General features: G+C 49.4%; 1 protein-coding gene across 1 annotated transcript in view; it reads left to right on the forward strand.

Annotated features, from left to right (window-relative positions):
- Nucleotides 1-770: 770 nt before the first annotated feature.
- Nucleotides 771-25356, forward strand: part of LOC134041996 (serine/threonine-protein kinase pim-1-like) — a gene marked incomplete at its 3' end in the record, with an annotated part of 36333 nt that continues 11747 nt past the window's right edge. The window contains exons 1-3 of the mRNA XM_062489069.1: nucleotides 771-775; nucleotides 1000-1046; nucleotides 3435-3649. Coding sequence (XP_062345053.1) covers nucleotides 771-775; nucleotides 1000-1046; nucleotides 3435-3649 — 267 coding nt within the window. The remainder of the gene's footprint in view (nucleotides 776-999; nucleotides 1047-3434; nucleotides 3650-25356) is intronic.

Consider the following 25356-nt stretch of genomic DNA (forward strand, 5'->3'; position numbering starts at 1 on the left):
TGCTGGGCTTGGTATTGATTCCCTCTGTAATGTTTGTGGTGTCATTTGGGAGCTGTATTGCGTGGCTCTGGATCCTGCAGATCTTTGAATACTGTGATCCTTGACTGTCAACTTCAGCACCGGAAAACTCTGTTTGGCCAAATATTGGATGCTGGAGGGTTGTCTCTGTCTTTACGTGCTGCTTCTGTAAATGTCAGGCATAATTTCTCTGTGCCTGGGACGGCGCTGTGAAATGAGAACCCAGCTATATTTTCCGGGTATAGATGTAAAATCCTATCAACGTTTAATATTTAGGTCTGGGATTAAAACAGGGAGAGTAAGGATGTACAGAAGAGTTATAGTGTTGTACCTGATGGGAAGATATTGGCTTGAATATATGTGAGAAAATGTAGCTGTCAATGTAGCTTATCTGAAGGACAGCAATAATGAAGGAGTCACAAAAATGTCATTCCAACTGGAAAGCTTTGGTAGTGCATTGAAAGTGCAATGTGAATACCCTTGCCTAGCAGTTGAGTTGGTAAAAGGCTTTTCCTTCTTGAGACAGCCATGAGGTGGAATATCCTTCTCAGGATACTGCCGTGTTCGGACCACATGTAGCACGAGACTGGTACCATTGAAAGCCACAAGCAGGCAAAGTCAAGCTTTGTCAGCAGAACCAAAGTAGCTGCCCTCCCTGCAGACTCGTGTCTCAGCTTAGCAGCTCCTGCTGCTTGAGGGAGGCTGTAGGAGCCCCTTGGCTCCAAAAGGAAAGACAGCAGAACTGGGGAGTTATGGTGTAAGTTGAGGAATGACTGCTGAGTTTCAGCTGGAGCTTGGCCAGCTCTGCCTGGCTGCAGCAACTGAATGCTTAAGGACAATTAATGAGCTTTGCATCTTGTTGGCTTGATGTGTTGCATTTTCTCCTTCATCAGAGGCACCAAGCAAGGAAGGATTGCTACACATGTTCCTTCCCTTCTCTTTCTCCCTCCTCATATGTTCTTGTGTTTTCCATTTTTTAAGGCCACGATCAATCAGCAGCATCAGAGTGAAGAAGTCTGAACATGCAGGTAGGTACAGGGCATGTCTGTCTTAAAATTACTACTAGAGCCTTGAATTAGAGATGATATTTTGAAAGCTTTGTTAAAAATCATTCTTTTAAAAATTTCTTTAAACTCATTTGAATTCCTTGATGGGCTCAGTGGACTATCCCAGAGCCCAGTCACTGGGAGTGTGCTGCAGTGGTGCAGTGAAAATTCCTGCATTGTGAATCTTGAGTGGCAAGAGCTGGATTGGGACCTTGGGGCCCTGGAAGTGCAGTGCAGGAAAAGGAAACATTCCTGTCCATCCAGCACACACCTTTTATCTCCATGCAGTCTTTCTCATGTCAGAATTAGCAGAGAAGAAGAAGGCATTTATCAGGAAATTAGAAATCCTCTCAATCCTTCCTCCTGCCCTTGAAGGTGAAAACATTTCCTTGGGGCAGATTCTGAGCTGAAACCTTTGACATCTAAAAGAGAGTCATGGACTATCAAAGCCATTGCCTGGTTTTGCTCTGGGAGAAAGAGGGGAAACCTTCTGTGAGAGAAAGTCCTTTTGAATTTTCCAGTTATGGAGATGGAAACTTCCAAAGGGATGCAGCCTATGCAGGGTCTGAGTTTGTCGTCCTATGACAGCACAAGCCCAGAGCCACCTGTGGAATGTTCGCAATGACAAATCTCTTGCCTGACTCTCTCTGCCTGTGTCAGTGTTGCAGGCTGAGGCTGGGGGAGGAGATGCCTTCTGCCTTGTCCCTCTGTCCCTGCCTTGCCTGATCCCTGACAAGTAGAATTGTGCCAGACAAAATGCGGTCTCTGGTGCGTCTGTGCCAGCCAATGCCTTTGAGTTGAAAGCCTCCATCAAAGCCTGTTGTTGTTGTTCCTTTGCCATTTTGGGGCACGTCACGATAGGGGAAATGAAATTTGAAGAAATAATTAGCTGATGAAGAAAGCAGATGAGATTTCCAGGTCCCTTTGCTCTGGGTTATTTCTGAGAAATCCTGGGTTTTGCCCCTTTGGAATGACTCCTTTGTGGGTGATATGCAGCTGGAATGCTTAATGCAGCTAGGGAGAAGTATTACTCAGTAAGTAAGGTGATGTTTTTGCTGGATTCATTTTGGACTAGAAATGTGCAATTTCATTAAATATTACCTGTTGTGCTTTCATAAATTGACCTGTACATTCTCTATGGATAAATAAAAGATTCGTTTAAGGATGTTCTTCTTTTTATGATCTGCCGTCTTCCATTCCCATTAAGGAAAGTTTGAATTGCTTTTAACTGCCATGATGAGAAATGTTTTGATGCAGGTCTTGTTTATACTGGATTTGGGTGTGTCTGCAGGAAAGAAAGCAGGGAATAAAACCCACGGGACAAGTATTTGAGCAGAAGTGGAACGTTTGAAAGCTAATTTGTTCCCTAAAGATTTGGGCTCCTTGAATACTGAGGATATGTAATGGGGAGCGCAAAGCTTCCTTTACTTGTAACATGGGGTGCCATTGTTCTTGTACCATCACTTCCTTTGTTGTAAAGCGAAATAAAAGCAACCAAGAAAACCCAACCCAGAACCGAGTGGGACTTAGAGAAACAAAGGCCCTGAAAACTAGCATCTGAAAACAACTACTTCCTAGGTGTAATTGTCAAATACTTGTGATCACTGTGGTTTGCCAACTGTTTGGAAGGAAAGGGATCCCAAAGTACTTGATGGGCAATGAGTAATACATAAGGAAAGGAGTAGAAGCTCTCTCTCCTGGCTTGCCAGCTCCATACCGTTCAGAGGAATTACAGTGATGCTAGTTTCATGGAAAAAACATCAACAACAACAAAAAACCACAAAGTGATTTTCTGATTAATTCAAAACTCCCTTGTATTCCTCATCAATTAGATGATTGTTTGTAAAGGTGGGAGTTCACCTAACTCACTTTTTCCCTCGTGAGCCTGGCTCAGCCTCCCACAGAGGTAAGGTGGGAGCTGGGCCACTCTCTGGTGGGAGGAAGGGTCTTGTGCCAGCCTGGAGAGCCTGTGCACATTGCCAGGGAGCAGTTGTGCCCTGCAGGTGCCCCCTGCCATGAGCTGTGCTGCTGCCAGTGCCCCGTGGAGCTGTGGGGCTGCTGAGCTGTGGGGCAGGGAGAGGAGCAGGAGGCTGCATGTGCAGCTGAGCCATTGCTGGGAAGCACAGGGCTCTGGGCTCCCTGCTGTCCCAGGGCAGCCCAGAGGCCAGGGAGTTCCCCTGGGAGCTCTGTGGAAGTGGCTCAGGGTGTGATCCTGTGGCCTGCCTCAGGTGGCTGCTGTCAGGTGCATGTTTCCCTGTGCAGCTAGTTTCCAGGATAGTTTCCAGGAAATGTGTCCCATGAAACATGGAGCTTCTGATGTTTTAGGTTTACATTGCAGCCTCTGTTACATTTTGTTTTCCCACTTTGCAGGCCTGAGTGGTGACTTTATTGCCGAGAATCTTTCTGGGTCACCTCCCTCTATGCTCCTTCCCTCCAAGCCGTTGCCTCCCATCCGGAAGGGCTCTCCTTCCTGCAAGCCAATCACAATGTGCAATGGAGAGGAAGAGAAAGGGAAAGATGGCACTGGCTACAAAGATATCAGTAGAAACAGTGCGGAGCTGAGTTCAGAGGGAAAAGGGAGTGAGGTAAGGATACCAAGCTAAGTCCTGTGTGATAGATTTTCAGTTTCTGCACTGTAGTGATTCCTAGAGAGGCTGATCTGGAAGAGAGACCACGCATAGTTAAAGGAATACAGTAGGTGATAATTAAGAGGCCTTAAAAGGATACACCTTGGGCAGTACAAGAGCCTGGCCCGGGCTACACCCAGGAGGGATCCAAGATGGATCCCGCTCATGAGTTTTTACACTTTTATAACCTTTGGTCAACTTATATAGTAGGGGTTAATTGTCCAGTTACAGCTTCAGGTCACCAAGTCCCATCCTTCTGGTCCACTCCCGGCGCTTTCCCATTGTTTATGATTTTTAGGTAATGGTTGTCCTTGATTCTTAAGCTGGAAAAAGATTGCTGTGTCTAACTGCCCTGAGAAGAGAACCTACCAACACTTAATACGAAGTTCAGAGTCCCACACCAAGTCAGCACAGAATCTGAGGAAAGTGAAAGCTAAAACTTAAAGCATCAACAGGAGGGAGTCTGAGAGCTTTTCCTGTGGGCTAAGCCCATGGAGGCAGCTCAGCCAAGGAAGAGCTCAGCTGGACACTGCACTTCAGGCTGTCTTTGCAATGAGTGTGTAGTGCAGATTTCACAATCCTCAGCATGTATCAATAGCAGGAGAGGTCTTTGAATGGTTTCTGGGTTCTGTCATGGCTTTTCCTCTGTCATATGGCTGAGAAAACACCAAAAGCAAGTCAGGGCAGCAAAAGTTGCCCAAAAGGGAAACCATCCTTCTTCATTTAGTAACGTAAGGGTAACTGTGAACCATGTCTAAGCCTTGGTGTTTTTTTTCTGTCAACTCTGTCTGGCTGGGAAGGAAGAAGTTGTTTGCTGGAACAGGCAGTGCTACAAAGTCAGTTCCAGGTGGTCTCAGCTTTTGAGTTGTACAGCCATGGCCTTCTACACAGCTGTCTCTGATGCTATTTCTAGATTTCGTCAGCTTCTGGGCAGCTGTGTGCTCTGGCATGGCTTTGTCCAAAGAGAAGGGATGGGAGGTGACCATGGGGAGAGCAGCCCCAAGCCCAGGCCCACGATTGCCTTTGCAGCAGGGCCAGCACCTGCAGTTGTTTTGGGTTTGCCATGGGGTGCAGGAGGAGGCAGATGAGCAACAGCTCTGGCAAACAGAATGTCCAATCAAAGGCTTTTGTACTTGATTCCAGCCTTGCTGAGGAAGGGCCCAATGTATTCCTGACAGGATCTAATCCTTCCACTGCAGTTCAAACAGGTCCTGATTTGGCCCTTTAGTTGTGCCAGAAATGATGGGATACTGAGGAAGGGCGTTCATCTGTCTCCACTGCCTCCACCTCCCTTCCTGGCCATGGCATGGGGGCCCTGGAGAAATTTGGGCAGGCAGAGACCTTCCAGAGAGCAGCAGGGCAGGGAGCTCTGCTGAACTTCCTAAATGCCAGTGAGCCTGAGATGATGGAGGTGTGGGAGCTGGAGAGCACGGAGCATCGCGAGAGCTCAGCAGCTTCTGGGCTGAAAGGCTGCTGGGCAACTGTAAGAGGGAAGGGCAGCAGCAGAAGAATTGAGGGGTTTGAGAAAAGCAGGTTCTGACATCCTGCAGAATGGCTTTGTGGGGACTTAGCTGGAGATCAGCACTGGCTGTGAGGTGCCTAAGGGGCAGGGAGAGAACAGTGATCTGAACCTGTTCCCATACCATTCAAAAGGCCAGTGGAGGCTGTGGCACCGCAGAACAACTTGATACCAAACATGTGGATTCCAGCTGGGATCATAGCCACACTTGCAGTGAACTGAGCCCAAGGAGAGAGTTGGCAAGTCCAGGGCATGAGCACCCCCTCACCACTTGCCTTTTCATTCCCCATGCTAGGCCAAGCTACTCCAGCAGTTTGACTGGTCTTTTCCTGCCAGGTCCCAGTTAAAAGCATGGCTAAATGTCTTCAGCCATCAGTGAGGAAGGGCTGAATGCTTCATCTCAGCACTTTGTACCACTCTTTCCAGGCATCCTTGCTGTATCCCAGAGGTGGGGATATGAAGAAGGGGTCATTGGGACTGCCTTTGATCCCCCCTATACCCAAGGCAGTCAGTCCCCGTGTTGGCAGTGCTGCAGGGTCTCTGCACAGCTCTGTGCAGCTGGATGTCCAAGAGTCCCAGGAGATGAGGTAAGCCAAGTTGTCTGCTGCTCCACTCTGCAATTCAGCTCCCTCTTGCCATCTTGTGAGGTTCCTTTGCACAGTCAGCTCTCTCCCATGTATTTAGGCAAACCTCTGTGTATTCACCATTTGGCCCATCTGTGATGATCCAGCTCCATGTTAAACCCCACACCATGTGTCCCAAGAGCAGAGGTGGTGGTGGTGGGGAAGAGGAGGCAGGGCTTAAAAGCATCTGAAGATGGGTCCTCTGCTGGGCTTGGTATTGATTCCCTCTGTAATGTTTGTGGTGTCATTTGGGAGCTGTATTGCGTGGCTCTGGATCCTGCAGATCTTTGAATACTGTGATCCTTGACTGTCAACTTCAGCACCGGAAAACTCTGTTTGGCCAAATATTGGATGCTGGAGGGGTGTCTCTGTCTTTACGTGCTGCTTCTGTAAATGTCAGGCATAATTTCTCTGTGCCTGGGACGGCGCTGTGAAATGAGAACCCAGCTATATTTTCCGGGTATAGATGTAAAATCCTATCAATGTTTAATATTTAGGTCTGGGATTAAAACAGGGAGAGTAAGGATGTACAGAAGAGTTATAGTGTTGTACCTGATGGGAAGATATTGGCTTGAATATATGTGAGAAAATGTAGCTGTCAATGTAGCTTATCTGAAGGACAGCAATAATGAAGGAGTCACAAAAATGTCATTCCAACTGGAAAGCTTTGGTAGTGCATTGAAAGTGCAATGTGAATACCCTTGCCTAGCAGTTGAGTTGGAAAAAGGCTTTTCCTTCTTGAGACAGCCATGAGGTGGAATATCCTTCTCAGGATACTGCCGTGTTTGGACCACATGTAGCACAAGACTGGTACCAGTGACAGCCACAAGCAGGCAAAGCCAAGCTTTGTCAGCAGAACCAAAGTAGCTGCCCTCCCTGCAGACTCGTGTCTCAGTTTGGCAGCTCTTGCTGCTTGAGGGAGGCTGTAGGAGCCCCTTGGCTCCAAAAGAAAAGACAGCAGAATTGGGGAGTTATGATGTATGCTGAGGAAAGACTGTTATATTTCAGCTGTAGCCTGGCCAGCTCTGGCCAGTGACTGCAGCAACTGAATGCTTAAGGACAATTAATGAGCTTTGCATCTTGTTGGCTTGATGTGTTGCATTTTCTCCTTCATCAGAGTGACCAAGCTAGAAAGGTTTGCCTGCTGTCATGCTACAACTCTTCCCTCCTTTTTCTTTCTCCCTCCTGATATGTTCTTGTGTTTTCCATTTTCTCCAGGCCAAGATCAAGCCGCAGCATCAAAGAGACGAAGTCTGAACATGCAGGGAGGTACAGGGCATGTTTCTCCTAAAATGACTATTGGAATCTGGACTTGGACGTGACATTTTGCACGGTTTATTAAAAACCATTCCTTTAAGAATTTCTTTAAATTTGTTTCACTCCTTGATGGGCTCAGTGGACTCTCCTGGAGTGCAGTCACTGGGAGTGTGCTGTGGTGGTGCAGTGAGAATTCCTCCATTGTGAAGTCTTGAGTGGGAGGAGCTGCAGTGGGACCTTGGGACCCTGGAAGTGCAGTGCAGGAAAAGGAAGCATTCCTCTCCATCCTGCACATGCCTTTTATCTCCATGCAGTGTTTCTCATGTCACAATTTGCAGAAAAAAATTATGCATTTTTCTGGAAATTAGAAATATTCCCACTCATTTCTCTTGCCCAGTAAAGTGAAAAGACCTGTCCTTGGGGCAGATTTTCAGCTGAAACCTTTCAGATCCATAGGAGATTGTTGGTCATGACCTGATTTTGCTTTGGGGGAAATAGGGAAACATCCTGCTATAGAAATTCCTTTTGAAATTGCAATCATGGTCATGGAAACTTCCAAATGGATGCAGCCTATGCAGGGTCTGAGTTTGTGTTGGGGGTTGGTTCTTTCCCTTTTCCCTCTGTGGAATTTTCCCCATTGTCATGCTAAGATACCTGTTGACTGGGCCCTGGTGTCAAGGGAGAGGGGAGGGGAGGGGAGGGGAGGGGAGGGGAGGGGAGGGGAGGGGAGGGGAGGGGAGGGGAGGGGAGGGGAGGGGAGGGGAGGGGAGGGGAGGGGAGGGGAGGGGAGGGGAGGGGAGGGGAGGGGAGAGGGTAACCCTGCGAGATTCAAACTGCCAGAAGTGGAAGCCGAAGGCTGGGCCTCGGCCCATTTCCCCCGCGGAGTTCGGACAAGAAGGACGATTGCCGCCTCTGTCCGATCCCTGCCATCCCAGCGTCAGGAGCCATCCTCCGGGACCGACGCCGTGAGCGGAGGGCTCTCTCCATCTCTCTCCCTCACCTGGGACAGCGCTGCCATCACCCCCAGTCCTCCTGCAGCTCTGCGGGACCTGCCCAGCAGCAGGGAACTGCAGCTCAGGGAAAAGGTGCCTGCAGCCAGAAAGGGACTGGGACTGAGTTACTGTTCTGTTTGTGGGTAATTTCATAGCTGTTGTTGTTCTTGTTTGTCTTGTTACATATACTAGTAAAGAACTGTTATTCCTACCCCCATATCTTTGCCTGAGAACTCCCTTAATTTCAAAATCATAATAATCTGTCGGAAGGAAGGATCACATTTTTCAGTTCAAAGGGAGGCTTCTGCTTTCCTCAGCAAACACCTGTCTTTCAAACCAGGACAGATTTTGGCCGCCCAACATGAGGCCCAAGGGCATTGAGAGGAAAGGGTGAAAAAGGAATAACAGTTCTTGAGTTACCTCAGTTTTGTGTTAGATGGCATCATGTTGTCCAGCTTACCGTGGTTTGGGCTCCATGTGGCCACAGCTTTATCTCTCCCATTTGCAATCCCTTACTTGAACATGGGTCCTATAACTCAGGCTGCTGTAAGTATTATCCAGTTCATTTTGTGGGCTGATAACGTGAGAAATTCATGGATTTTTAACTTCCTCTGGAAGGTGGGCACATGGATTCAGGGCTATCACACTCTAACTGTATGGTTTTGGGGTTACATTAATAATGGTACATACTATGAGGATATGACACCAGGAAAAATTTTGTTCCAACCCCTTACACAGTTTTTTGGGTCTGTTCCACCAGCTTTTGATGGGTTCAAATCTCTTGTAAGTAGTAATGATATCATACAGTGGCTGACATTGCTAATAGGCCTTGTAAACCTGTTCTATTTAACATTCCGAGATGAGGGGAGAATGACTTGGATGACAACCCTGATACGTCCCCCAAGAAATAGGGATTCTGCCCCACAGCCTGGCTCTGCCCCAGAGACTAAGGATTCTGCCCCAGAGCCTGACCCTGACCCTGCCCCTGCCCCAGAGACTAAGGATTCTGCCCCAGAGGTTAAGGATGTTGCCCCTGAGCCTGACTCTGCCCCAGAGCTCACCTCAGAAAGGAACCACCCAGAGTGGGTGGGGTTTCTAGTGAAGGAGATGGGCCAAATGCTGAAGGAGTACCTTTCCCCAGCTCTTGAGAAACTCCCCCTGCCTTAAAGAGGGAGGACCTGATGGTGCAGCAGTGGAACCCACAAATGTTACATCTCTCCAGGTTCCAGCTGAACTGCAAGGGCACTCACAACCAGCAGCAGTTGCCCCCATGGAAACTAGAAAGTCTAAGGTGAAAACAAAGCACCTGGATTATAAGGATCAGAAAACAGGGTCCTCACAACCAGCAGGGGAGCCAGAGGTTGAGATCGTCACAGAGTCCCTGTCATACGAGAGTCTCCGTAATCTGCGTAAAGACGTTGTACGAAGGGGCCGTGAGGCTTTTACAACGTGGTTAGTGCAGGTCTGGGACCTTATGGGTACAGGTGTGCAGCTGGATGGTACTGAGGCAAGGAATTTGGGACCCCTGACCCAGGACTCAGGTGTGGATCACGTATTCGTAAGGGAACCAGGCCCCCTTTCCCTCTGGGAGCGGCTTTTAATGAGTGTAAGAGAGAGGTTTGTCCATAGAGAGAGAATGCAGGAGCACCACCATAGAATGCGCTGGAAGACCGCTGAGGAGGGGATCCAACAGCTGAGAGAAGTGGCAGTACTGGAGATACTCTTTGGGAGGAGTGGACAACATGACAATGACCCCGACAAGGTCAGGTGCACAGGGCAGATGTTGTGGAATCTGGCACACCTGGGGCCATCTCAATACACCACATTCATTGCAGCCATTAATGCTGACACCAACCACGAGACAGTGGGTTCTGTTGCCAATAAGCTCAGAAATTTTGAGAGTATAATGAATGGCCCAATGCAGGCTCAGGTCTGTGCCGTGATTAGGGAACTCAGAGAGGAGTTTAAGGAGGAGTAAGAAGGGTGAGGGAGGAGATGAGGAAGGTCAGTGCAGCACCAGTGCGAGTCACAGATGCCAGAGTTAGAGCCCAACGTCCCCCAGGTAGGGAGAGAGGGTACACCCACGAGCTGACCTGTGGTTCTTTCTGCATGACCATGGGGAAGACATGAGAAGATGGGATAGGAAACCCACTTCTGCCCTGGCAGCACCGGTGCGTCAACTCAGGGAGGGAAACACTAACCAAGGGAGCTCCACTAAAGTGAAGGTAGCCTCAACTTCCCATAACCAAGATGCAGGGTACCACAAAAGGGAGGATGATTTGTCAGATCCCCTTGAGGGAACTTCCAATATGTATGCCCAGGAAGGAAATAATAACCAGTGCTAGAGGGGCCCTGCCTCTAGCCAGGGAGAGGCACGGGAAAACCGGGTCTTTTGGATGGTGTGGATCCGATGGCCTGGCACATCAGAGCCATAAAAACATAGGGCATTAGTTGATACTGGTTCACAGTGCACCCTAATACCATCAGAACATGTGGGGGAAGAGCCTGTTTCTATTGCTGGGGTGGCGGGGGGATCACAGGAATTGACTTTGCTGGAGGCTGAGGTGAGCCTGACTGGGAAGGAGTGGCAGAAGCATCCAATTGTGACTGGCCCAGAGGCACCGTGTATTCTTGGCATAGACTTCCTCAGGAATGGCTATTACAAAGACCCAAAGGGACTCAGGTGGGCTTTTGAAATAGCTGCTGTAGAGGGAGAAAACATTAAGCAATTGAACACCTTGCTTGGACTGCCAGAGAACCCATCTGCAGTGGGACTCCTGAAGGTGAAGGAGCAGCAAGTGCCAATTGTCACCTCGACAGTGCACCACCAGCAGTACGGGACAAATCGAGATGCCATGATCCCCATCCACAAGATGATCCGTGAGCTGGAGGGCCAAGGGGTGGTCAGCAAAACCCACTCACCCTTCAACAGCCCCATCTGGCCTGTGCGCAAGTCTGACAGAGAATGGAGATTGACTGTGGACTATCATGCATTGAATGAAGTGACTCCACCGCTGAACGCTGCCGTGCCGGACATGCTGGAACTCCAGTACGAGCTGGAGTCCAAGGCAGCAAAGTGGTACGCCACCATTGACATTGCCAATGCATTTTTCTCCATTCCTCTGGCAGCAGAGTGCAGGTCTCCGTTTGCTTTCACCTGGAGGGGCGTGCAGTACACCTGGAACCGACTGCCCCAGGGGTGGAAACACAGCCCCACCATCTGCCATGGACTGATCCAGGCTGCACTGGAAAAGGGTGAAGCTCCAGAACATCTGCAATACATTGATGACATCATTGTGTGGAGGAACAGGGCAATGGAAGTATTTGAGAAAGGAGAGAAGATCATCCAAATTCTGCTGGGAGCTGGTTTTGCCATCAAGAGGAGCAAAGTCAAAGGTCCTGCCCGAGAGATCCAGTTCCTGGGAGTAAAGTGGCAAGATGGGCGGCGCCAAATCCCCACTGAGGTCATCAATAAGATCACCGCGACGTCTCCACCAACCAACAAGAAGGAAACACAAGCTTTCCTAGGTGCCATAGGCTTTTGGAGAATGCACATTCCTGAGTACAGCCAGATCATCAGCCCTCTCTACCTGGTCACCCGGAAGAATGAATTCCACTGGGGCCCTGAGCAGTAGCAAGCCTTTGCCCAGATCAAGCAGGAGATTGCTCATGCGGTAGCCCTCGGCCCAGTCAGGACAGGACCAGAGGTGAAGAATGTGCTCTACTCTGCAGCCGGGAACAAGGGCTTGTCCTGGAGCCTTTGGCAGAAGGTACCTGGTGAGACCCGAGGCCGACCTCTGGGATTCTGGAGCCGAAGTTACAGAGGGTCTGAAGCCAACTACACCCCAACAGAGAAGGAGATCTTGGCTGCTTATGAAGGAGTTCAAGCTGCCTCAGAGGTGATTGGCACAGAAGCACAGCTCCTCCTGGCTCCCCGACTACCAGTGCTGGGGTGGATGTTTAAAGGGAAGGTCCCCTCTACCCACCACGCCACCGATGCCACATGGAGCAAGTGGATCACCCTCATCACACAGCGCGCCCGTATTGGAAACCCAAATCGCCCTGGGATTTTGGAAATAATTACAAACTGGCCAGAAGGTGAAAATTTTGGTCTTGCCGATGAAGAGGAGCAAGAACAAGTGACCCGGGCTGATGAAGCCCCGCCATACAACCAACTGCCAGCAGATGAAACTCACTACGCTCTTTTCACTGACGGTTCCTGTCGCATCGTGGGGATGAACCGGAAGTGGAAAGCAGCCGTATGGAGCCCCACACGACAAGTTGCACAAGCTACTGAAGGAGAAGGTGGATCAAGTCAACTTGCTGAACTCAAAGCCATTCAGCTGGCCCTGGACATTGCTGAAAGAGAGAAGTGGCCAAAGCTTTACCTTTTCACTGATTCATGGATGGTAGCCAATGCTCTGTGGGGTTGGCTGGAAAGATGGAAAAAAGCTAACTGGCAACGTAGGGGAAAACCAATCTGGGCTGCTGATGAGTGGAAAGACATTGCCACTCAGGTAGAGAAGCTACCCGTAAAAGTCCGTTATGTAGATGCCCATGTCCCCAAGAGTCGGGCTAATGAGGAGCACCGACACAATGAGCAAGTAGATCAGGCTGCAAGGATAGAGGTGTCACAGATAGACTTAGACTGGCAACATAAGGGAGAATTGTTCCTGGCTCGATGGGCCCACGATGCCTCAGGTCATCAAGGCAGAGATGCTACCTATAAGTGGGCACGAGACCGAGGGGTGGATCTCACCATGGACAGTATTTCCCAGGTTATCCATGACTGTGAGACGTGTGCTGCCATCAGGCAAGCCAAGCGAGTGAAGCCCCTCTGGTATGGGGGGCGGTGGTCCAAATATAAGTATGGGGAGGCCTGGCAGATTGATTACATCACACTGCCTCAGACACACCAAGGCAAGCGCTATGTGCTGACCATGGTGGAAGCCACCACTGGATGGTTGGAGACCTACCCTGTGCCTCGTGCCACCGCCCGCAACACCATCCTGGGCCTGGAAAAGCAAGTCCTTTGGAGACATGGTACCTCTGAGAGAATTGAGTCAGGCAATGGGACTCATTTCAAGAACAGCCTCATAAACACCTGGGCCAGAGAACACGGCATCGAGCGGGTGTACCACATTCCTTATCACGCACCAGCCGCTGGGAAAGTGGAACGGTGCAATGGATTGCTTAAAACCACCTTGAAGGCACTGGGTGGGGGGACTTTCAAGAACTGGGAGATTAATCTACCAAAGGCCACATGGTTAGTGAACACCCGAGGTTCCACTATTCGAGCAGGCCCTGCCCAGTCTGAGCCCTTGAGAACACCAGACGGGCACAAGGTTCCAATGGTGCACATGAGAGGTATGCTAGGAAAAATTGTTTGGGTGAACTCTGCATCCAGCAAAGACAATGCAATTCGTGAGGTGGTTTTTGCTCAAGGGCCAGGTTGCACCTGGTGCATCATGCAAAGGGATGGAGAGACCCGATGCATACCCCAAGGAGACCTTGTTTTAGGGTGAACTACCTACAATACTGTGCCTGTATCTGTAACTGTATGGATGTCTATAATTTGAAGATTTTAATTTGATGTAGCATGATGGTAGGAGAAAATTTGGGGTGGATAATGTTGGGGGTTGGTTCTTTCCCTTTTCCCTCTGTGGAATTTTCCCCATTGTCATGCTAAGATACCTGTTGACTGGGCCCTGGTGTCGAGGGGGAGGGGAGGGGAGGGGAGGGGAGGGGAGGGGAGGGGAGGGGAGGGGAGGGGAGGGGAGGGGAGGGGAGGGGAGGGGAGGGGAGGGTAACCCCGCGGGATTCAAACAGCCAGAAGTGGAAGCCGAAGGCTGGGCCTCGGCCCATTTTCCCCGCGGAGTTCGGACAAGAAGGACGATTGCCTCCTCTGTCCCATTCCTGCCATCCCAGCGCCGGGAGCCATCCTCCAGGACCGATGCCGTGAGCGAAGGACTCTCTCCATCTCTCTTCCCCACCTGGGACAGCGCTGCCATCACCCCCAGTCCTCCTGCAGCTCTGCGGGACCTGCCCAGCAGCAGGGAACTGCAGCTCAGGGAAAAGGTGCCTGCAGCCAGAAAGGGACTGGGACTGAGTTACTGTTCTGTTTGTGGGTAATTTCATAGCTGTTGTTGTTCTTGTTTGTCTTGTTACATATACTAGTAAAGAACTGTTATTCCTACCCCCATATCTTTGCCTGAGAGCTCCCTTAATTTCAAAATCATAATAATCTGTCGGAAGGAAGGATCACATTTTTCAGTTCAAAGGGAGGCTTCTGCTTTCCTCAGCAAACACCTGTCTTTCAAACCAGGAGTTTGTCATCCTCTGACAGCACAAGCCCAAAGCCACCTGTGGAATGTTCACAATGACAAATCTCTTGCCTGACTCTCTCTGCCTGTGTCAGTGTTGCAGGCTGAGGCTGGGGGAGGAGATGCCTTCTGCCTTGTCCCCCTGTCCCTGCCTTGCCTGATCCCTGACAAGTAGAATTGTGCCAGACAAACTGCGGTCTCTGGTGCGTCTGTGCCAGCCAATACCTTTGAGTTGAAAGCCTCCATCAAAGCCTGTTGTTGTTGTTCCTTTGCCATCACTGGGCAGGTAATGATAGGAGAGATGAAATTTGAAGAAAGACTTTTGCTGATGGAGAAAAAGGGATCAGAGGCCGGGTCCCTTTGCGCAGGGTTATTTCTGAGAAATCCTGGGTAGGCTCCTTTGGAATGACTCCTTAATTGGTGATATGCAGCTGGAATGCTTAATGCAGCTAGGGAGAAGTATTGCTCAGTAAGTAAGGTGACTGTTTTGCTGGATTTACTCTGGACTAGAAACGAGCTATGTCATTAAACCTTACCTGCCTTTCTTTTATAACTCAGTAGAACATTCTACAGGAGAAATCAACCCAGTTTAAAGAATGTTATTCCACTCTTATTGCTTGGCTGCTACATGATTTTACCCCGTGTTTAGCCACATCAAAATAATTAGTTGCCTTATATCTAACAGCTCTGTTGAAGAGTATTTCAGAATGTCCTGCCCTCTGCTATTTCCATTTTGAAAACCTTCAGTTGTCAGTGTCAGCCATGATCAGAAATGTTTTGAGGCAGGTCATGTTTATGTTGGGCTTAGGTGTCTGTGCAGGAAAGAAAGCAAGGAATAAACCCGTCAAAGAGTGAAGTAGAGCAAAAGAGAAACTTCTGGATGACCACTTTATTCCCTATAACTATGGGCTTGCAGAGTACTGGGGACGTGTAATTGGGAAAGCAAAGCCCTTTTTGCATGTAACATGTAGTGATCTTGATTGTGTACCACCACTTCCTTTGTTACAAAGAGGAATTAAAAAGATCCCCAGAATAAAAAACCCAGCCTAGAACTGATTGGGAGTTACAGAAACAATAACCTGAAATCTACTTTTGAAAACAATCGCTTCCTAGATAGTGTCAAATTCTAGAGACTACTGTGAGTTTCCAACTCTTTGGAAGGAAAGGAATCCTGTAGTAGTGTGGAGACAACGGGCAGCACATCAAGTCATAGAACCCATCTCTCCTGGCTTGCCAGATCCACATTGTTCAGAGAAATTCAAGTTAGTTAGACATTAGTTTCATGAAAAATAAAAAAAAACAACTAATCATTTCAGTAGCTGAAGTGCTCTTTGAATTCCCCACTCTTTAGATGGGTTGATTGTAAAGGAGTGAGTTCAATTAACTCGCTTCTTCTCTTGTACCTGTCTACAGCTTCTTCTGAGTCTACAACAGAAACCCAGAGAATGAAGGCAAAGAGCTCTTGGTGTGTGATAGGACCTGGGATGCCTCTGTTCCCAAGGAAACTCGCTGACGTGTTTGGCATGCAGACCTATGTGCGGAACCCCGGCGTTGGGAATGGAGGTGTGGGCTCCCGGCCGGCTCAGGGGGCCTTGGCCCAGGAGCCCCGGCAGAGGCAGCTGAGCAGCGCTGTCCCCAGGGTCACTGCCAGGGAGGAGGACAAGGGGACGGACCAGCATGGCTCAGCTTCCCACAGAGGTAAGGTGGGAGCTGGGCCGCTCTCTGGTGGGAGGAAGGGTCTTGTGCCAGCCTGGAGAGCCTGTGCACATTGCCAGGGAGCAGTTGTGCCCTGCAGGTGCCCCCTGCCATGAGCTGTGCTGCTGCCAGTGCCCCGTGGAGCTGTAGGGCTGCTGAGCTGTGGGGCAGGGAGAGGAGCAGGAGGCTGCATGTGCAGCTGAGCCATTGCTGGGAAGCACAGGGCTCTGGGCTCCCTGCTGTCAAAGACTGAAAAAGTGTCTGAATTTTATCAGCTGTGTTGGAGAGTGTTGCAGAATGAGTTACATTGTTCTTACTTGCATTCAGAAAAATCAGCGTTCTGTCAGGCTGGCCTGAAAGTGCCAGAGCCCATACAGTTTAGACAGAAAAATTCTTTGGGGAAAATGAATAATCGAGTGTCAAGAACACAATTTTCATTAGGGTACCCCTCCTGTAATCCTAAGTTTTTCTTTATTGTCCCCTGAAATATTCCAATAAAGTGAAGAAAAAGTTGATCTGAATGTATACAGGTATTAGAACCCAGGACTACTTTTAGGAACCAGAAAGAAGATGTTTACTAAAATCAGCATAAGGGCAGATAAGAATCTCTGTCAAGAGCAATCTCCATCTCTGCCCTTCTCTATCAAACACAGAGGCTCTCCAGCATCCAGGGGCTGAGGCAGCAGGTTTCAGTCTGCTGGCCCACAGAATAATGTCATGTCTCCTTCCAGGAGCCCATTCATTGGGAGAGGGTCTAGGCATATGTACCTTGCTGCTTTCCTGCACCATCTCTGTGCCCTGTTAGAGCTCTGTAATCTGGAACCTGTCTTGCCTGTTGCCAAGCATGACATTTTTGGGCAATTGAAGTGTGCCAGAGATTTACAGGAACCTTTGCTTCCAGTTCCAGGCCTCCCACTGAGCCAGCTCAAGGAGATGGATCATCCCACCAGTCCTGGTCTAACAAGTGACAGAGACCTGAGAGAGGGCTTTGGAAAGGTAAGGGATAAGAACAGGGATGAGCAGACTTCCATTCCAGTGGCTGTTTAGTGCTTGGCCCAAAATGCCTCTGAAAACCATGATCCTCCACTCTTGGGGGTTGGGGATTGTCTTGGGAATATATTTGACGGCTACTGAGCAATTGCTTGGCTGTTTCCAGAGGTGCCAAAGTCAGTGCTTTGGGGATGGTGCCAAGGACATGCCTGAGGCATTCTTTATGTGCAAAGAGCACTTTCGAGAAGTTCTGATTGGCAGAGCAAACTGCAAACCAGTGAATGTGGGCAAAGGGCACCCTCAGAAGCAGAGAAGCAAAGATGCTAACGTTGAGTATAAGCAAGGCTGCAAAATAAAACGGGACAGTTTGATGTCTCCTGGTTACCTTTCTGGCTGTATCTCACAGCCCTCTCATTCTCACATTTTCTGCTCCTTAATATCCATGTTCCTCCAAATTGTTTTCACATGACTCCCTCCTCCTTTTGGTCTCCCGGTCTCAGAGACCAAGTCGTTGAGAGTCTTTCAGAGCTGAGTCCTTCAGAAGCCAGGAAGTGACAAACAGCTGCACTTCCTGGCCATGAGTGTTAAGCATCAGCCAATTACCCCTCCTTGCTGCATATTGCACATGGCTTTTATTCTCCTGCCATGGCCTGTAGGAACTGAACTGCATGCTCATTGCTCATGTGAGCTCTTCCTTTGTCTTGGAGCATTCCTATGACTAAAGTGTTCCACCTCACTGTGTGTAATTACCAAGGTGAGGATGGGAGACATTCTCCTGAAACTATTGGAATGGATATGGAGCTGGATTAATGTCTGTAGCACTGTGTGGACTCCGCTCCCGATGAGAGGTTGTGCCTGGTCTGTGTGTGTCTCTGCTTACAGTCTGTGATGTATTTCCATTGCAACTAGATCCGTGCTGCATTGTGCATGTTGGCTGAGAAGAACTTAGAACCAAAGGATGTGGAGCTTTTTGAGAAAGAGATGAAGAAAAGGAGAGCAAAGAAAACATCCTTAAAGCTGCCTCCACAGAGAGTTGAGCCCAGGGATGCAGCTGAAGCAAGTAAGTGGTGCCTACACTGCTGGTCCTTTTTGAGCTCTTCCTTACCCTCTGCACAGTGTTGCAATCAGACTGGGGGGCTGTTGCACTTGCATCTGAGTGGAAACCTGCATAGGAATGATTTCCATTTTGCAGAGAAAAACACAGAGGCATTAATTGTCTTGCCCATGGCCTCACTTAGTAACAGAGTATCAGCTTCCCACCTTCACCTCTAAAATCTTTCAGAGTAGAAAATTCAGTCTTGGAAAGTCGCCTGCCCTTCAGACTCTGTTCTGAAGAGCAGCTTCCAGGCAATGTGAATGCAGAAGAATGCTTTTCCACCAAGGTGCAACCTGGAAGAAACCAAATTCAGCACCTTCTGATGAAAAGACCAGAGATCCTTCTCGAGCCACTCCCCTCCAAGGAGCTGGCACTGTAGAGCTGTGCTGAAGCCCTGAGGCAGTGCTTCTGTTGTAGCCCCAGGAGCAAGCAGCATTCCCCAGTGAATCCCGGCTGAGGGGCTCTGGCTGCAGCGCTGTGTGCGCTGCCCCGAGGGCGGCAGCAGGGACCTTCGGGGGCAGCACTCAGCCCCAGGGCACCACCCAAGCTTATCTGCACTTTCTTTTGGGAACTTGCCCAGCCTGCCTCTGAAACAGGAAAACGAAAGCATAGCAATACTGGCTTCTCCTTGTTTCTTAGGGAAAGCATCACTGCAGTTTGGTTTGAAATTCGAAGAAGGTAGATTTAGATTAGATATTAGGTAGAATTTATTTTATAATGAAGGCAATGAAATGCTGCAAGGGTTTTTCCAGAGAAGCTGTTGTTGATTTATCTATGAAGGTGTTCAAGGCCAGTTTACATGGGGCTCTGAGGAACCTGATCCAGATGAAGATGTTCCGTTTCCCAGGGGTTGGACTAGATGGTGGTTAAAGGGGCCTTCCCACCAAAATTGTTGTAGGTTTTCCTGGGTGATTGTATGATCCTTGTCCCATACTAGCGTGCCAGTGTTCTACTTGAAGTTCTTTGGGATAACACAGAGATGTTACCCAGCTCCAGCAAATTTTCTGGCCCTTTCCATAGTGACCCTGTCCAGCACCCTCCACTTACAAGCTCCTCTTTGGTCCCTGCAGGCCTCAGCCAAGCAGCTGTCAATGGCACAGCTTCCAGTGTGCAGAGAAAACACCCTGGTAATGCCTTGAAGAAGAAGGTCTTGAGAAAGCAGGACAAGATGCCCTTACTGCTCACTATGCCCATCATCCAAGAGGAAGGCAGTGTCCCATGCAACTCCTCAGGTAAGTCTGCTCCGTGGCAGCTTTTTCCCATATACTTATTTCCTTGCAGAAGGAGCACAAACTGCCTCCTGCAGGCTGTTTGCTGCCTGCAGGAAATACACAGCAGATAGTCCCTAGTGGCTCTTGTCTTTCCTTTGGGGGTAGCCTGCCTGTGCTATCATCCCAGCTAAAGTGACATAAGAAGAAGGGAGCAAGGAATAATAATTGGAATGCTCTTTTCTACTGATGCTATTTCCACGTTGAGAACTGACCAGAATTGAGCCTGGGTTGTTCCGGCTTGGCTTGGTGCTGTGGCAAAGCAGCTTCAGGAGTTTCCTCAGGGAGTTGCAGAGTGCCTCAGTCCTCAGGGCTGGGGGAAATGAGGGCGCTGGGACAAGAGAGGCCCCTGGGGGGTTCCCTCCCGGTGTAGCCATTCCCACTGGTCGTCCCTGTCTGGCAGGGAGTGGGAGCTCTGCGGCCTCAGGAACCTGCCGCTGGCTGTGCTACCTGTGGCACTTGGGAGCTGGCACTGTGTGGGCAATTGTCAGGTTTAGCCTGGAGCTGTGCCCAGCTGGGGGGGCTGGGAGAAAGCAAGGAGCCCAAGGAGGCAGACAGCAGGGAGGTGTGTGAGGCAGTGCCAGTTTGCAGCACATGGAAGCCTGGCTGGGAGCTGGGGCTGCAGGCCGCTCCATGGCGGGGTGCCTTGCCCGGGGCTGCAGCGCTCAGGGCTGACCCTCTCCTCACAGTGACCTCGCAGACGGCCACTGGTGCCGAGCGCCGACAGGAGCTGCTCCGTGAGCGTGGGCACAAGGACACAGCCTCTGCTGACCCACAGCAGTCCTTGCTCCAGGCACTCTCCTGGCTGGGCAGCGATGACTGGTAAGAAAGGCCCCGGTCACTCTGTCTCCCTCTTAGCGTTAAGGAAGCTTACAAGTGGATCTTGCCAGTGCCTCTGAGCCCCGACAGCCCAGAGGGCAAAGGACTCTGCTGAAACCACTCCAGAGCAGTGAGAGGATCAAGATTTGAGAGCAGCCTTTGCTTGGCCTCGGTCTGCAGCTGTGCTCCAGCTGCTGCCGCTCTGTGCTGCTCCCTCGCTTTGCCTGCTGCTCCATGGAGCTGCAAAGGAAGTCTTGAGGGAAGAGAGGAAGCTGTGGGATGAGATGATTTGCTGGCTGAAGGCAGCAGCAGGATGGCAGCAGTTTTGAGTGTAGAGATTTGGGTGCCTTGGGGCACTGGCCCAGTGGGACTGAGTAAGATTTCTCTCTGCTCCCAGTGCTGACAGCAATGGCAGGTGACAGGGTCTCCCTGTGACCTCCTGCATGTGAGTCCCAGAAGCAGCTCCAGGGAGTCGCTCTTTCTGAGAAATGGACTGATTTGTGCTTTCAAATCCCCAGCCTGTCTTTACTCCTGAAAGGCTCATGGCAGAAGGGAAGGAGAAAGCAATGAAACCCTCTAGGAATCTTGGATTTTTGAATTCAACTTTTTCCTTTTCACTGCTTCGTATGGGCCGGAGGTGTTTTGCCAATACTCAACATGTGTCCCACAATTAGACACAGAGAGAAGGAGGCCCAGAGGTGGTAACCCTACGAATGTTAGGTGATGCTGGTTAAGTTTTTGGTGATATTGGTTGTGATATCGGGGTTAGCATAAACTCACTGTTGGATGCTTCATTCACACAGGGGTACAGACTCCATTCACACTGGGATAAGCATGAAAAATCTGCCACATGCATCTCTTTGTGCAGTCACATTTGCTTTGCAATTCTCTTCTGCTTCCTCTTCCCCCTTTTTGTTTGGTGCCCTTTGAGGTACAAGAGAGCTTCTGCAGGTGTGGGGGGTCCCGGTGACTCTCAGGGGTGCCCATGGGATCGGTCACCAGCCCTGTGCTGCAGCCCTGATGCCTCACACACCTTTCTGTAGCTCAGGGCTGCCTAGAGCAAGTGCTGAGAGACAGAGTTGTTTACACCTTTTAAATAACATGTTGCTGTAGTGGGCATTGTTTTTGGTAGGGGATTCTGGGAAAAGGCAGAGTTTCAACTGTTCTTTCCCAGGCGTGGAATCTTATGGGACACCCTGCTGCTCCTTTTCTGGGGAATGTGGAGGTGGAGTGGAGTGGGTGAGACACAGGCCTAAATTGTAGAGTGGAAACTCAGCTCCAGAGTGCCAGTGCAGAGTCTCACTGCTGATCTGCCTGCTGGCACTGCCAAAGAAGGAACATGCCCCAATAACAGCCCAATGGGATTGTGTCTCAGGGACATGCACAGGGAGGTGACAAGAAACAGGAGCATGACCCAGTCTCACAGCTTCTAGGAAACTGTGTCATAGGGACTCCATGGGCCAGACATTTCAGAAAGGCTGTCTTGTAAAAGAGCCACAAATGAAGACACTGAAACCCCTCTATTTGTCTCTTGGATTTGTGTATGCTTTTGACAGCCACAGCATCCTGCGGGAAGGAGCTCCACAATTTCATTAAGTACTCCTTGAAAAGCACCTCCCATTGTTTGACTGAGCTGCCAGCCTGGTAATTTCAGAGGGTGCTGCCTAGTTCTTGGGTGGAGAGAAAAATCCATCTTTTTGGTATTTGCCTTTCAGGGAGATGAAGGAGAAGGGACTGGTCAACATCAAACTCCTGGCTGGGTCCCATTCAGAAGTCCTGCTTTCAAGGCTTCATGACATTTGCTTGGCAGTTACCAGTGAGGTGAGAACACTGTTGTGAACTGTGCCCTGTACTTCATACACAGTGTGTAGAGTAGCTATGTGCTTGTTCATCTCCATGTGTGCTCAGAGACTGCCTTCATTTCTCTTTTTAGATCTTATATTTCTAATGTCTGTCAGGTTTCTATGGGATTTGTATGTAGATGTAGTTGTATTCACTGGTAGGTCGGGTATCTGACACTCATCTTTGAGTGAGCTGCCATTATCATGAAATGTGCAAATGCAGAAAAAGATACTCTAATTATGTTATTTTCAGAGTCCTAGTCTCTGCCCGAGCTGTCATTCAACACTGCAAATTAGTCTGTAGGCCTGAGCGTGTGTTTTCTGTTTCCTGGCTGAGTGCTTCAACTGCTGGTGTTGCTTTTTTAAACAGGAGCACGTGACTCTTTTATCTTTATGACTGACGCCTTTATGGTTTGAAAGCAGCCCTTACTTTAATTTGGTTCTTTGTGTTTCAAAGAAAAGAGCCTAAAGGGAAAGCAGTTGACATTAAAGAAGGCTTAAGTAGATACTTTATGAAATTTCTTATTTTTAGGCCTGTTACATGCAAGTCTGAGGCCAGATATTGGTGCCAGTGGAAGTGTCATGCTGTGCATGTGCTCTTCTGCTCTTATTGTGCTTTTATGTTCTTCTGGACACAGTGGGATGTGTTGTCATTTGCTGGGACGTCTGTCTAAGGCAACTGGTTTTCTTTCCGAGGTCATTCTTATGTTTCCCCTCATGACTTCCCCAGGTGACCAACCTCCGCTCAAAGGTGTCCTACTCGGCCATTGTCACTCTGGGAGAGCTCTTTGTGACCTTGAAGAAGGACATGGACTCTGAGGTGGATGAGGTGGCTCGGGTCCTTCTGCACATGGTGTGGAACTCGCCAGAGTTTGTTGAGAAAGCAGCCAGTCACACCCTGGGGATCATGGTGGAGAATGTGACTCCTGCACGAGCAATGACTGCTCTCCTGGACAGTGGAGTCAAGTAGGTTCTTCTTCTTTCAGTGATATTCCTCACCCTCTAGAGTGCTTGTGGGTGGGGGAAGGGATGAGAGAAAGAATGGGAATGGTGGGAGGGAAGGGTCCTGTATCCTGCATCTTCTGTCAACTCAGTGACTGGATTCTCCAATCCACCTCATTTCTTTCCTCTTGTCCCCTATTTCTGCCCTCCCTCAGCCTATGAGTTCTCAGAATGAAAGAGCTGTAGAACATGGGAAGTTGGACGAGGCCATGAGGATGATTAAATCCAGTTCCTGGCTTTGCACAGAGCCCCCCAAGAGTCACACCATGTGCCTGAGATTGTTGTCCAAATGCTGCTTGAACTCTGTCAGGCTTGGTACTGTTGACCACTGCCCTGGGGAGCCTGTTCCAGTGTCCCAGGCACCCTGTGGGTGAAAAAGCTTTTCCTGATATGCAACCTAAACCTCTTCTGACTCATCTTCCCTCTGCTTCCTGGAGTCCTCCCAGTCTGTCAGAGTTGCCTAGATGTGGTGAATGGTGGGGAAGTGCAAGTGCCTGCAAAGGCTAAGGATAGAGCCTTGTGCTTCTGTGGGAAGAGGGACAATTGCAATTGCAGCTATGAGTGCTCTTTGATATTTCACTGCACTAAGCACAGAGGCCCTGGGAAAAAACATGCATCCTCATGATGCCATTAACTGGAGAAATAAGGAGGGTACTTGCTGGGGTATGGAGCACCTAGGGGAGAATGTGCTGGCTGTGACACAGCCGGCACAGCAGGTGCAGCTCCTGCCAAAAGGAGTCCTGAATGACTGTCCTGGCCATAGAGCTCTACTTTCTAATCAAACTGGTGTTTCATGTTAGCCTTGAGATGATGAATCACTGCACATACACCTTCACAGGCCCACTACTATGGGATAGCTGATGCAAATGCTGCCTTAAGTGTTTGTGCTGAGCCTGATAATTATCAAAAGACACTCTCTAGAACTGGACAATCTGGGTAAATTGATTGCCACACTTTCCCCATCTTTGCAATAGGATAAAACATTCAGATGTACCCCTTGCCAATCCTCACAAAAGAAACAGGCTGCATTGCTGCATATTCTGCAACTTCACGGCCCACAGTGTGTTTTCTCTGCATCTGTATTTTTCCAAAGCTCTGCAGATTTGGGGATAAATGGCTGGAATGAGCCTCAGTCCTGCTGCAGCTCTGTGTAATGGGTGCCTTCTGATAGGTTAGCATGAATGGTCTTTCATTTCTAAAGAATTCATATGTAATCTAATTTTTTATCTTTCTCAGTGGAAATTGTGGCAAAGACACTGAGTATCAGGTCGTGCAGGGAGACTGAATTCCTCCGTCTTCCTTGCAGACAGTCCTTGTGTCCAATGCTAATTTGAGTTTCTCTGAGGACAGAAGCTTCTACAGGTGTCTGAAGCTGCAGGGAGAAGCCAGGCCTCCTTCCCGCAGCAGTGGCAGGGAGCACGCTCTGGCCAAGGCCTGTGCTGCTGTTGCTCCTTCTCCCTGTGCCCCAGTGTTTGCTCTCCTCTTGCCAGGAGCCGCCACGCCCAGGTGCGGAAGTGTGCGGCGCAACTGCTGCTGTCCTTGATGGAGAAAATTGGAGTCACGAAGCTCGCAGGCACACCCAGGGCTGAGAGGCTGGCGCACGCGGCAGGGACGCTTGCTCAGGACTGCCACAAGGACACAAGGTAACCATCTTCATTTCACCTCCTCACACAGGAAAACTGTCTTGTGTCTGTCTAGAAAGGTAAAACCACAAAAGAGTGGTAACGAAAGGAAATATTAAGTTACCTCACGGTGTGGATAAGGGCCATAGAGGCATGGAATACCCGGAGTTGTATGGGGTCCATTGGGGCCATGGAGTCCAGCTGCCAGCCATGTGCAGGACATGCCAAGAGTCACTCCATGTGCCCAAGAGCATGGTCCAAACACTTCTCGAGCTCTGTCAGCCTTGGTGCTGTGACCACTGCTCTGGATTACCTGGGGAAATGACTGTAGTGGGTAAGCTGAGGTTGTCCAGCAAGAAGGAGCATTGCCAACTTCCTGTGACTTGAAGGATTCTTTCCTGAGATCAAAAGAGCTCAGATTTGGCAGTCAAACAGTTTTGTTTGATCTTAGGTGCACAACACAGAGCCAAAATGTTGCCTCATGTTCATCACTGAAAGACCCAAAGCAGATCTTTCTCGTTAACTTAAAACTTTTCTAGAAGTATTTCAGGGCTAATGTATTCAGTCTGTCTAAACCTCTTCTGCAGCTTTCTAGAATGCTGTTGTCTGTGGCTCAAT

Source organism: Cinclus cinclus, chromosome 3 (assembly GCF_963662255.1).
Source record: "Cinclus cinclus chromosome 3, bCinCin1.1, whole genome shotgun sequence".
NCBI classification, from domain to species: domain Eukaryota; kingdom Metazoa; phylum Chordata; class Aves; order Passeriformes; family Cinclidae; genus Cinclus; species Cinclus cinclus.